The sequence below is a fragment of the Botryllus schlosseri genome, chromosome 2, assembly GCF_051294905.1.
Source record: "Botryllus schlosseri isolate E-star chromosome 2, Bs_hap1, whole genome shotgun sequence".
In the NCBI taxonomy this organism is placed as follows: domain Eukaryota; kingdom Metazoa; phylum Chordata; class Ascidiacea; order Stolidobranchia; family Styelidae; genus Botryllus; species Botryllus schlosseri.
In genome coordinates, this window is record NC_137237.1 from 17,483,398 (window position 1) to 17,496,944 (window position 13,547).

At 41.3% G+C, this 13,547-nt stretch overlaps 2 protein-coding genes and 1 long non-coding RNA gene across 3 annotated transcripts in view; 1 reads left to right on the forward strand and 2 right to left on the reverse strand.

Moving 5' to 3' along the window:
• Positions 1-4,289: 4,289 nt before the first annotated feature.
• LOC145433900 (mitogen-activated protein kinase 1-like) overlaps positions 4,290-13,547 on the forward strand; it is a 77,079-nt gene continuing 67,821 nt past the window's right edge. Inside the window, exon 1 of the mRNA XM_080311154.1 lies at positions 4,290-4,294. The gene's annotated coding sequence lies outside the window, so the exon portion shown is untranslated. The remainder of the gene's footprint in view (positions 4,295-13,547) is intronic.
• LOC145433907 (uncharacterized) lies at positions 5,302-7,105 on the reverse strand. The gene is made up of 3 exons (XM_080311161.1): positions 6,455-7,105; positions 6,293-6,393; positions 5,302-5,713 (listed from the first exon to the last, which is right to left on the reverse strand). The coding sequence occupies exons 1-3, from the start codon at positions 6,594-6,596 to the stop codon at positions 5,513-5,515; spliced, it is 444 nt and encodes a 147-aa protein (XP_080167287.1). The 5' UTR covers positions 6,597-7,105; the 3' UTR covers positions 5,302-5,512.
• Positions 9,531-10,078, reverse strand: LOC145433911 (uncharacterized). The gene is made up of 2 exons (XR_013913226.1): positions 9,950-10,078; positions 9,531-9,690 (listed from the first exon to the last, which is right to left on the reverse strand). It is a non-coding gene; the product is annotated as an uncharacterized LOC145433911 (long non-coding RNA).

Below are 13,547 nucleotides of genomic sequence, written 5' to 3' on the forward strand. Positions count from 1 at the left end.
AGGGCTGCAAGCGACTTTTTATCAAGATGACGTCACTATGGCGTTTTCCAACGTAAACAAGTAACTTAATGATGGTACGGTAACATGAATTTCCCGGCAACAGTGATTTTAACGTATGTGCCACGAGAGGTCCGCTGGTGAGCTGTGACTTGAAGTGTGGTAACTGCGTAAACGGCGTACGGAACAAAGATTCAACACGGTTCATGTTCGCATTAGACCTGACTAATTATCTGCAGAAATGGAAATGACTATAACTCGAGAGATAGCGTAAGCCTAATTGGAAAGGTCAACGAATTCGGACAGATACGCAATTGTTATCTCATAGATTGGGCCTGTCCTATTGAATCCAAAACATCATTGTAAAGGACTAGGAATAGCAGCCTCGGAAATTTGGTCTCGGTACAGCATAAGAGATTTTGGCCTTGAAACTGGAGACTGTAACACGACACATACGTTTTTATTACTGTCTTATAGGTCTGCTGCGAAATCGCCTTTGAAAAATATATTACCGAATAAATACGTGGATGAAAGCCCTAAACTTGGTACACTGTTACATGACATTATCGAGAAGTGGCCTCATGGCCCTTTTCGGTATGGTACACTGTCAAAATTAATGCGAACAGACCAACACCGAATTTTGCGTAAAATTTACTGAGGAATAGGCTGATCAAGTGACGGGGGGGTTGTACGCAAATGGCTTGAAGGCCACAATTTCACGATGAAATTGACATTGGAGAATATACGATCAAAGTAAATATTTGAATGCAAACTGAGAATGATATCATCATCTCACTTAACGGTACCGCAGATACACCGGCTTTTGCGTGAAATCCGCAATGTGTTGTAGGCTAAAGTGTCAGATCGGAGCACATCTTTACCATACTCGACCTTGATAACGAAATTACTGCCCTAATCATTGAGTGTCAACCTTGAGACTTGGCACAGCGTTCGATACTAAAATCAAGACATACCGTGCAAAAGCTTATGACGGATCTAGGTAAGGAGCATCGTTAAAATCAATAGAGACCAATACCGGCTTTGCGTATAATCTGTTAGCGACAAATGACGAGTCAGCTCTCACTCGAATTAAGAAACGAAATTACCACTAACACAGTTCAGTGACAAACTTAAAACTTGGTACAGCGTTCGATACTAACATTAAGACTTACCGTGCCAAATGTCATAACCGATCTCAGTATTGAACACCGTCAAAACCAATGGATACCAATACCGGCTTTTGAGTAAAATCTGTTTGCGATACATGACGGATCAGCACACACTCAACTTCGGAAACGGAATTACTACCCTAAACTTTAAGTAGAAACCCTGAAACTTGGGGCAGTGTTAAATACCACCATCACGACATGACAGAACAAGTTTCAAGAGTTTTCATGGTGTGAAACCCCATTAAAATCGACCTATACCAGCAAAGGTCGACTAAACGCATATGACGGTAACAGAGTTCAGCCATAGATACGATTGTTACATCACACCTTAAGGGCACAGAGCTATCGTGCCCCGGTTGCTCGGTAATTTTATGAATAGGAGAGAGTAAATCACCGTTTCTTTATTGTGCGCGGTTTTGAGAGAATAGACAGTGAAAGCTTGTTATGAGCGCTACCGGGGTAAGCCCCGGCTAGGCATTCGCAAAGCGAAAACACAGAAGAGAATTCGATTTTCGCAAAGACTTCGCTATATATGGGCATTTACAAGCGAAAGGACAAGAAGTATACGATTTTCGCTGTGATTTCGGTTTATATAGATAGGTGTGCGTCTATAAATGGTAAAGAATTGTTATTGAACAGAATTTTAGGTGGGGCAATGCCCCAGTTGCCCTATAGGACGAGCCGCCACTGGTTGAAACTATTGTGTTACCACAGTGTCCGGGTTCTCAAGGAGTAGGAGTTACCCGAGTGATTTTAGTCCGAATCTAGTATTAACCGTAGCGTATTTGAGTATCACTCATAACGACGTCATAAAATCATGGAGGATGTGGAAGGTTAAAATATGTACCTTTCATGCGACCGCAAAGGAAATAACGCCAGGGCTACACACCACATAAATATAATAGGTATTTTTCGACCGCACCTATTTCGTTACACTTCACTCACTCCACTCTCATTTCTGTATTTTTCAAGACCCTGCAATTGCAGTGCGATCGAGGATGATGTATAGAGCCCTAGTTATTACCACTGATCGGTGTACTACGAGAAATGCACAAGACAGTTTTCCTTCCAACGTGGTCGCATTTATTTATGTTTCTCCAACGTAAAATGCTATCACGGTAATGATCAGATTACAAGACCCAGAAAACCATAGTGACAATTACCAACCCAACTTCTCGAATATAACGGAATCATTTGAGTAGTCGCTTTTGGTTTCAATTTCAACATGTTACGTACAACCAAGCGAAAACACTAAGACAGGGGTTCTTAAAGTATGGGTAGCGACAGCATCAGTGGGATCTTGTAATTTTAATATGTATTCAACATTTGTTGAATTTCTTGCAACAAATAATTTTCGTCGCGCTTCGCCCGATATCCTATGGATAAATTGTTCATTTTTTCGAAGATATTTGAGTTCTATTAGCAATAAGCGATGCACGTAGAAAAATCCTTACTACAATATGGCTTTATCATGAAAATATGCCGACCTTTGTAGTAGGCTACACAAATTGGAATGGATTCGTGATAAGTTTTGCCCGACATTGGCTTCTCTGTGAAACACCGCCGGAGACCGTAGGGCTGCATTAGTCCAGCGGTGTGCGTCGGGTGCGGGCATATTTTTTGCTCAGGTATTTCGAGACCAACCCCTTTCGCGTCGGGACACATGAAGACATGAAGTTTTGACCAACACGGCTTGGCCACGTGCGGCGCTAAAAACATCGGCGGCGATTAAACCTGAACCGACATTGACCGTCTCTGGTTGGCCAAAACCTTCGATATTGATATGTCCGGTCGGCGAAATGGTCGCTACGGAATAGTCCCCTCCTTGCAATCTGAGTAGACAGTAGTAGAAATGCGACCCACAGAAGAAAATAATTGAAATCGCGAGCGTCAGTCATGTTTCGTAGAGCTGCGTTGCGCACGACTGTTGTCTGCGCCTTCTATAACTAATAACTATATGTTATACATTTCCGTAAAAATGTAGCATACGTAAAAATGGATTATTTTTTATAAGTGAGGGTTGTGTCAGATTTGGGTCGCAGTCTAAAAAGTTTAAGAACCACTGCACTAAAACAATCAACTATCACCCAACGTTCATAGCAGAATTGGTTGTCCAATTTAAGATAACGCAGTGGGAAATGCGGCTGTTGGTCATCATCGTAAAGTTCGAGTTCGACATTGAAGTTATGATCTTCCCATGGAAACAAAATTAAAATCAGATATGTTTAAAAGGGTGAAGGAATTGTAGAATATTAATATACGCAAGCTGAGAAAATCCTCATCACAAGACATGAACGATTAAACATGAACATGGCAAACTACTTGCACTATATATTCAGTTATGCGCTGTGCAGACATGTAGCACTAGAACATAGCGCATATAAGTAACCTGAAGTTTCATGAACAATGATGGGACCGAGATATCTCTGTGCAGGGGCGGGCAACTTCTCCGGTCGGCAGGCCGGATATGGGAAAATGAAGCACTTGGCGGGCCGGATTAAAAGGAGTATATACATTAATGGCGTATTTATCCACCTTTACAAGGAATAAATCGTATTTAATGTAAACTTTAAGTTTATAGCATAGAGACCAAAAACAGTATTTAATGAATTTATTCACAGTAGCAGTTGCAGTCAATCAGACATCTATTATCGGTCAGAGTTGTCAATAAGTTCTTTGAACTCTGGCTGCATGTCGTATGTAGAAACCTTTAGTGAAGACTGCACGCTAACATCAGTTATATTGGAACGCAACCATTTATCGTTAATGTTCATGGTCGAAAATATATGTAGCCTACACCTTAACAGAGCAAGTAGTTTCATATCCATCTTTCTCACGTAGGCAAACTTGGATTCATTCTGTGACGCATAAAATTTGTCAATACTTTCAGAATATAATTTCACTTCCAGGGTCAAAACTCTCTGCGGGCCGGTCAAAATCCCTTCGCTGGCCGGATCCGGCCCGCGGGCCGTATGTTACCCGTCCCTGCTCATGCAGTCTACACATGCAGTGGCTTGATTCCTGAAATTGGATCGCAACAAAGCATGATGTCATTGGTGTGCATCACTCTTACTGTGAAGCAGGGGTGTCAAACATAAGGCGCGTGGTTCTGGAAAATGGTTGTATTATCCGGCACATTTCTAACAAACGTTGACATTTATGGTTATGAAATATCTTCATAAAATAATACCTCAAGACAGCAAATGTCGAGTATGTTCATAAGCCACGTACCACATAACCATCCGAAAGTGGTGTTGCTGGTACACTGCAGTCACCATCAGCAACAAGTAGCCAGACTTGGACAACTAGATAATTCTAGTTGTCTAATTTCACTAAATTAGATCGAAATGCCAGTAATCTAAATCTAATCTAATTTGGAAAAGCGGAAAATGTTCTAGTTGTCCAAGTCTGCAAGCAGCTGCCATTGACACCCAATTCCGAGAGGGCAAACAGTGCACAGTGAGTTCACCGCTTTATTGGAAATGGACCAAAAAGTAGTTATTTGCAGAAGTGAAAACGTCAGTAAGAACCAGGCACATGCAAAAATATATATCGTCAGTCTATAAAACTATTAAATCATCGTAATTTTGCCAATTCCGTTGTTTTCGAATAAGGTGCTGATATAACAGAACCCTATGGTTCGTGATATAGCGTATGTACATTGTACAAGTACAGGCTTGATAATTGAGTATTCATAAGGGGCATGGATTTTGAGGTAACATTTTGAAATCATTTGACTGGTCCGGCCCGCGAGTGCTCTGAAGGTTTGAATTCGGCCCGCGACGCAAGTTAGTTTGGCACCCCTGCTGTAAAGTATCCATAACGATAAGATAATGAGCCAAATCGTCACCTGCGAATCGCCGACTGATTGCATAATCATCAATATCAATAATGATACGACGTTCCTTTCAATGCAGAGAGGCTACCGCAATATAGGACTTGTTTCCAGACAGCGTCGTTTTATTCGACTCATTGAGATGTATTTCGCTGCATTTTAGAAATGGTGGCGTTTTCCAAAAGCTTTCGAATTCTCACAAATATTTGAATTCGGGCAAGTGAATATTGGAAACTTGACAGACTTTACCTTTTAGTGTAGCTTACTTCTCATCAAACACGGAATGTAAGAATCGGAGCATTGACTTATAAAAGCTTGTATAAATAGGAAAAGTCGACAATAAAACCACAGCACTACAAAATTTAAGCGTTAATTTTTAGACATCATCATGAAGGCTCAATTCGATTATCGCCTGATCGCATCGCTTTATAGCTCATGTTTGGCCCTTCGTTACGGTGATGCTATCGAGAAGTTTACCAGTCCGGGAGCAAAGTCGCGTCAAATGTTAATATTACTCCTTTTTGTGTTCCAGCGCATGCTCTTCCCAATAGACCTTGGAAAGGGACATTAAACTGTTCAATTCTTTCTGAATAGAGTTAATTTGTCGTTCTAATTCCTGTTGGTGGCGGACTTTCATCCTATCAACATCTTTACTGTGCTTCTCCACTTCATCCTTTTCTTTTTTCTGGTGCTCCTCATCCACTTGATGAATCTATTGTAGATATATATGAAATTTCTTAAGTACTGAATGGATTTCAAATAAAGATACGAAGGGTGATGAAAGGTTTGGATTTGGTGGGTGCGAAGAAACGTTCGTTCGTGATTCGCCGAATTATAACTCTTATTATATATTCAGTTGGGACAGGGATATCTACATATCTAGGCTACGGACGCCATTCACGGGATTAAAAATGATTTTTGTCAAATCGGTGTTCCAAGGAAGATGGCTTGATGCGAGAATGCAACAGAGGTGGTCAAAGAAGTCACCGTTGGTAATCATGCAAGTAGAAATTGAAGTAACGCCGTGAATTCCTATTCAAGTAGTAGAGAAGTAGCGTTTCACAAGTGAGTATAAATATAAGTATTCTAGGCCAAGTTTTGCCTAAGAAACTGAATACTATCAAACAGTAGAAGCAGTATAAATAATTCATAACCACTGTGAGTGGGCAACATATACTTGAAGCATTTCAAAAAATGAAGTATCGTTACTGACCACCTCTGGAATATAACACAGATATATATGCGCTACTAGTTAAAATTGGGATACTGGTTTTTAAAAAATAGTGGACACCTGTACATCGACTTGTTTTCGGAATTTCTCAACATCGCGATTATGTAGTTCTTTGATTGTTTTCATTTCCTGACGATGCGCTGCCCCAAGCCATAACACATCTAGAAAGGAAACGAATTCCGTTCCAGGTTTGCTATTATTATATTATCTGAGGTCACGCACCTGCAATCAGCAAAATGCACAGTATGCACACGGCGATAAATAATTCACAAACGGCTGGGGAATCCTTTCTCACTCTTTTGAAGCTTCTTCCTAGTCTCGATAAAACCCGTGGGCATCGACACCTCATGGACGGATGTGCCATGTTTTGATTTTTGATGCGTGTTTGTCACTGGGCTTTCTGCGTTAAAAGAAACTCCTGGTTGTGATATTTTCGGAGCACACAAACTCTGGTGTATCCCTCCCGATTATCTATTGGCTTTTACTTTAAATTTACTGCAACATCTAATTGAACAGACGCATTTGACCATATGTAGCGTACCAAGTGAACGAACATTCAGAATGGCCAAATTTAACCTTAACGTAACGACAATATATAGCCATTGGATTTATTGCAAGCATTGTTGATATAACATTATTCATCCGCCTTAGTATGGTATCAAATATAAACAGTATTGTAGTGCTCCATGAACTGAATATGAACATGTCGGATTTAACCAGGAGGTAAGTCCACATTTCAGTCATTTGACAAGTCACGATCAACTTTCAAGAATCCCATCCCATCTCCTTCACAGATCAAAGCCTGGTCGATATCACATCATAATAGAGTATAGTCAACCTAGAAAAACAATCTCCACAAGTCCAGACGCATGAACATTTTACAACATTGCTTAATTGGACTTTGCTACAAGATCAGTTAACTGTGACTGTATCGCCTCCGGCATAAAACCCATCCGCTTGAATGAATAAATCTGACGTGGAGTAAACTCTGGAATCAGCAATTTGATATCCAAATTATAAGCTAATGCTGGTGTATTGATAATGAAATATTATCTTATCCTCAATCCTCGTGTTTCCCGGTCCTGCGTTAGCATAGCTTGCAGTTACCATATTTTGAGATCCAGAAAATAGGACACTTTTTACAAATCAAAATATATGTAATAGAGGACGAGAAAAATGGTAATTTGAAAATCTTTACAGGAAATTCTGTAGTGTTGACTAAAAAAGGTCACTCTTCCGTCTCGACTCCTGAAAGACCCACTCGAGCGTCCCGATTCCACGTTTCGTGTCATTTAAATCGTTTTTAGTTGTGCCTGTACAATTGCCTGGCTCTGAATTATGCTATAAAGGAGGACGAATTGCCGAAAAGGAGGAAATGATTGGGCGTCCTCGGAGGACATTGTCGATTTCCTGAAAAACGAGCACAAATTCTCCTAAAGAAGGCAGTATAGTACATAACCATGATACAATTAGATCAATATTTACGATTGTCAATATTATTTGGAAAGTGACGCTTGTGAACCATTGATCTTTTGCACCACGTGTGTGCTGATAACTATACTTCAGAAAAGGGTTCAAAAAGTATCCCTCACAAGACGCATTCCACTATGGGGGTTATAATATCCTAGTTGCGGAGAGGTGAGAGCGTTTTCAAGGGAAAACACGATACCATAATAATTTCACGATTCAGCGAGAAATTGGCGGGTGAAAATCAAGTCGAGAACAATATAGCCTATTATAAAACGCGCCGTTTCTGGAGTTTGCGTTTTCCCAATACGTGATCTCCATGCATTTTAAATGTGATCTCGTACGGGAAAATGACCGGACCTTAGGTGGAATAAAATTCAATCGATGCTTGAGGCAGCACCATGGAGGTGTTTTGACGATGGAGATGCGAAGGAGCTGCAAGATTATTGAAACAGCTCAACCATCTTCCTCTGCATGCTACCACATTGGATCCGGTCTTGGAAAGCGATGGCGCTGACATCTCTACTCTACTACATATCAACAATCAATAATAATCGTCAAATTATATTTTCATCTGTAACACGCACAGCGCGATGTAATGAGCAGATGGGAGGATACCTAACGACCAGTTGCAGTCTCTTAAACTGCCCTACACCCCGACCTATTGCCTGATGTCTTGCTCTTTCCATGCGTTGTGAGTGCGCCCTTTCATCGGGTCTTTTTCAACGTAAAACAGCGAAACGGGGGGAGTGATGCACAGAATAACCTCCGTCTCGGAATCGAACCGGGTGGCCCGTGCAGCAGGTGATTATCGTCACCACTGGACTGCACCCGTTGTTGGTTACTTAAAGTTCTTGCGAGTCGTATTGGTGAAAAGTCCAATATAGTGATTTCGATGTCAAATAATTACACGGCATTCATCAAAACGCCAAAAGCCTAGCACTGGTTTACGTTAGTTATAGTTATAGTATAGATTACTAACCTTCGTAGGTTAGTAATCTATAGTTATAGTTGCCTGTTTAGCGACCAAAATATATTCCTATGAGACCGGATTCTCCGGTAATCTGCTTGGTTGTTCCGTTTGAGCAATTCGCAAAACAAACCGCAGAAGACAGAGACAGGAAAGAGGCATTTTACTCATCTTTAGATGGATAGCGTCATAGCGGGACGTGACTAATTGACTAAATTGCAATGTATCGTGGAATTATTTATGTCTTATGGCTTACTATACTAGACCCACGTTTGTTTTATATATTGAGCCAATTCACGACAAAAATCAGTTCCGTACCATCGCCGTTCTGGAGGTGACGTTGTTTTGTTAAATTTGATAGACTACAGATACAGAGGGAGTTTACTACGAAAGATATGAGGTCTAATTTTCGTGAAATCTTATACAGTTTCGCTGTTTCCAAATTTCGATATTATATAAGCTCTTCCTTTACTCCCCTATAATTATTGAATAACATTATCAATAATACTCAGACGCACTTGAGTCATGTTAACTAAGGTCGTTTTTCATACCGGTTCATTTTATGGAGTAACTCGAGATGTACACCAATGTTCCAGGCTTCAGGTAGCCCTTCAAAGCATTGCAGGTACAGAAAAGGATTTCCCGTAGTCTCATTTCATCAGTGTCTTGCAGTTGAGTTGTCATAGCCGATTTTGCAGTATCGTAATATCTTGACACTTGACGATTACCAGTGAACCCAGCCTCACAAACCCAGCCCTCGGTGAACCCAGCCCTCGGTGAACCCAGCCCTCGGTGAACTCGGCCCTCGGGGACTTTTGTAATTAAGTGTATTACCAAGTATTATTATAAATTATTAAACTAATAATGTTATTATCAACTGATTTGTCGATCTTGTAAGGAGGTCAGGGCATGCGTAGATCACGCAGTCATTGAAATGCGATGCGTGCAGCATGTGGTGCCACATTGATTGTGGGATTACCAGTGAACTCAGACCTCGGTGAACTCAACCCTAATATCCCACCTGCACCAACCCTAATATCCCACCTCCATCAACCCTAATATCTCACCTCCGGCAACGCTAATATCCCCCCTCCCCCAACCCTAATATTCCACCTCCGGCAACCCTAATATGTAATATCCCACCTCCGGCAACCCTAATATCCCACCCCCACCAACCCTAATATCCTACCTCCGCCAACCCTAATATCCCACCTCCATCAACCCTAATATCTCACCTCCGCCAACGCTAATATCCCCCTCCCCCAACCCTAATATTCCACCTCCGGCAACCCTAATATCCCACCTCCACCAACCCTAATATCCTACCTCCGCCAACCCTAATATCCCACCTCCGGCAACCCTAATATGCCACCTCCACCAACCCTAATATCCCCCCTTCCCCAACCCTAATATCCCACCTCCGGCAACCCTAATATCCCCCCTCCACCAACCCTAAGATCCCACCTACGGCAACCCTAATATCCCCCCTCCCTCAACCCTAATATCCCACCTCCGACAACCCTAATATCCTACCTCCACCAACCCGAATATCCAGGCCGTGTTATTTTTGGCATTTCAGGAGCCAGATGCCAAAACTGCCAAAAATAAAAATTTGAAAATGCCAAAAATAAGCAATTTTTGGCATATGCCAAAAATAACGCGGCCTGCCAAATAGTGTATTTCGTTCGTGGTGTTGTGTTAACAGGACCGCGTTACAAGCGAGAAGAGCGTTTGTGACAGGCAGGTTTCTTAATCTGGGTCCAGCCCACCCATTAGGGGTGAAAGCATGGTGTCCTAAATGGTGTGGGCACGGCGTGATTGAACGGCTGACTGCATTTGGTTTACGTCATACTTTCCATTTGTCCAAAGGCAATTTTACGACCATTTTTGACCGGCTTGTCGAGCACTAAATTTGATAAAACGGGCATCAATGAGAAGCTGCCGCAGTACTGATTATTAAAATATAAATTATATTCTGCTCATGGAGCTGGAACCCCTAAAATCAACCACGATTTTTGCATTGTGATCGAGTTGAACATTGTGACGCAACAAACTGTCTGGCTATTTCTGAGCTGCATAGTCTCGTTTTACAAGACAGTCTTGTTGCGTCAATGTTCTTAAACAAGATAATCTTCCCAGGACTCTTCCATGCAAGTTTGTAATATTAAAGCCACCTGAAGTGACAAAAGTCCTCCGAAAATATATCGGTAGACTGAAGGAGAAATGATAGTCGGGCTACTAAATGGAATGTGTTGAGAGACAACATAGGAAACTCCTGGAAAAGGATCAGGAAGAAAATTCTTTCCGCGATGAGATCGATGGCACTGGCGAAGTGATCTCTTTTCATGATGCATGGAAGCCGGTTCGGCCCTCCAAAGATTTTGAAGCTCGGAAAACCTTTTGTGGATGACTGGCAACATTCTTTCCCTCAACGGCTACTGTTGAAGCCGATATTTCCCAGATTCGCTGGGCGAGAAATGAATTTAGGAGAAACTTAGCTGACCTGAGTTTGGAAGCACTGTTACAGTGCAAACGATTTAAGTCTATTCAACAGCTGTAACAATCAGCTATTGAGCGTGTTTGTTAGGCTTTTTTTTTGCTTATTGGCACCGAGTCCGATGGATACTGCACATTTTGTGGTTTCGTTTGATATTATTAACCTATGAAATCGTTAGGTTTTTTCTTCTTATTGTTTGTTGGCACTGATTATACGTGGATGCTGCACATTTTGTGGTGTCTTTTGACAAACTAGCCCAAATAAAGCGTTTTTGTGACTAATTCGAGGCTGAAACTATCTATCTATTTAGAGGACGATGCCAAAACTGCCAAAATTAAAAATAGAAAAATGCCAAAAATAAGTTATTTTTGGCAGTTTTGGCATATGCCAAAAATAACACGGCCTGCGAATATCCCACCTCCACCAACCCTAATATCCTACCTCCGCCAACCCTAATATCCCAGCTCCCAGCTTTAATTCAAAATTGTTCGGGGGCGGAATTCACCGAGGTCCATAGTATTCGAGAAACACCATGAATACCACAAAACAAACACGTAGAGTATGTGAGCGTCGCGTTATCTCCCCCGCTTACTCAATCCGTGAATACAAAATTTTCCGAGGGCCGAGTTCACCGAGGGCCGAGTTCACCGAGGGCTGGGTTCACCGAGGGCTGGGTTTGTGAGGCTGGGTTCACCGGCAACCCACTTGACAGGCTGCGTATTACTATAATTCCCAATGCTTTGCTTGCATAAAAACAATATTCAAAGACTTTGCAGGTTCTCAAATTTGTATGAGCTTGGGCTGGAGATTTGTGTAAGGTATAATTTGGTCATTTCCATAATATTTCGAATCTAAATGAAGCATCTATGAACAAATCAATGTGAAAGTAAAATACATTATCTGGATTCCTGGATATATAGCTTGTTGCTGTATTAATCTCAAGGTGTTGTGTTCAGTTTTACATGTTGTACCGTACGTATCATTGAATTTTATCATAATCTATGGCAGAGGTCTCAAACTAAAATGTGCTCGCGGGCCAATTTCCTAATTTGCGATGACCCGCGGGCCGCAGCATCAATAGATAGGGGTATTCAATCTATAATATCCAACTAGGCCTTATTTAACGGCCCCTTGCAGACAGGCATTCCACAGCCATCGAGAAAATGTAATTTACTATTATACTATTCACCCTTGGCACGAACAAATCACATTTTCAAATATTTGAATAAAATAGTTTTTGTGCCGGGCATAATTTGTTCGAAATAATGAGTTTAGACATCATGCGAGAGGACGCATGAAGATATCGTAAAAGCTGTCGGGTTCTAATATTGCAGCTATTGGACCTTTGAAAAGCCACAATTTTATGTAGAATATTTTAGAATTCACTGCAGATTGATCTGATATCAGAGCATGTGAGCGGTGTAGCCTAATCGGGGTTTCTGATATAGGTACTCGTCTGCCAAAGTCAAATTAAACCAGCGTTAGGTTTTCTTCGATTAATATTGGAACAGATCAATAACAACTTAAATATAATCATTATTGTTCAGTAGTAATAGCATTGTTTCTTAACCGTTTTAGCGATCGTACCCCTTGTACTTTCAATTAGATTTCCACTGACCCCTGTCGATTTTCAACACAATTTCTGATGGGACCTATAAAAATCAGAAAGCCCATTCACATAAAACCGCGCGTAGCGCGAAGAATATTTTCCAGTTTAATAAATTAGCCCAGAAAATATTCCACAGCATATAGGCCAATTTCCACATTGCATCTGGTACCCTCTATGGTGCTTTGTACCACGAAGGGGATACGGACCCCTGGTTAAGAACCCCTGGAATAGAAATGACTAATCGCGGAAGAATCAATTGGTGTTACAGCTGTTGAGCGTACCACTACCTTACTCGCCACCGATAATGACATGGACAGAGAGAACAAACAACATCCAGGATGTAACCAAATATACGTCACAGAATGCCAATGGTTTCCATACGGACCTGATTAGATATCTATATTAAATATACCCTGCTCAACGCAAGCTACGGGCTTTTGATATTAGAATTCCCCACGACAGCTTCCCAGATTTTTGCGTCCGTAGGATTGCCAAGTCACTATTCCGAGAGGCAAGTCCTTCTCTGATTTTAGCGTTCGACCCTACTCAACTCGAGTCATTTTTAGTTTATCACTCAGTCAATCCAAAATCGAGTAATTTGACGAAAGGTCGCACCTAACAAAATCACAATTTTCAGTCACGAATCATCGACGGTTCATGTTTTGTCATCATGAACCTGAAATGTGACGTAATAGCGATCTTCCACTGCATGGTCGATTTTAGGAAGCGATGTGATAGTGAAGTTTGTTTAGATTTCAGGTATTTGTAGTAG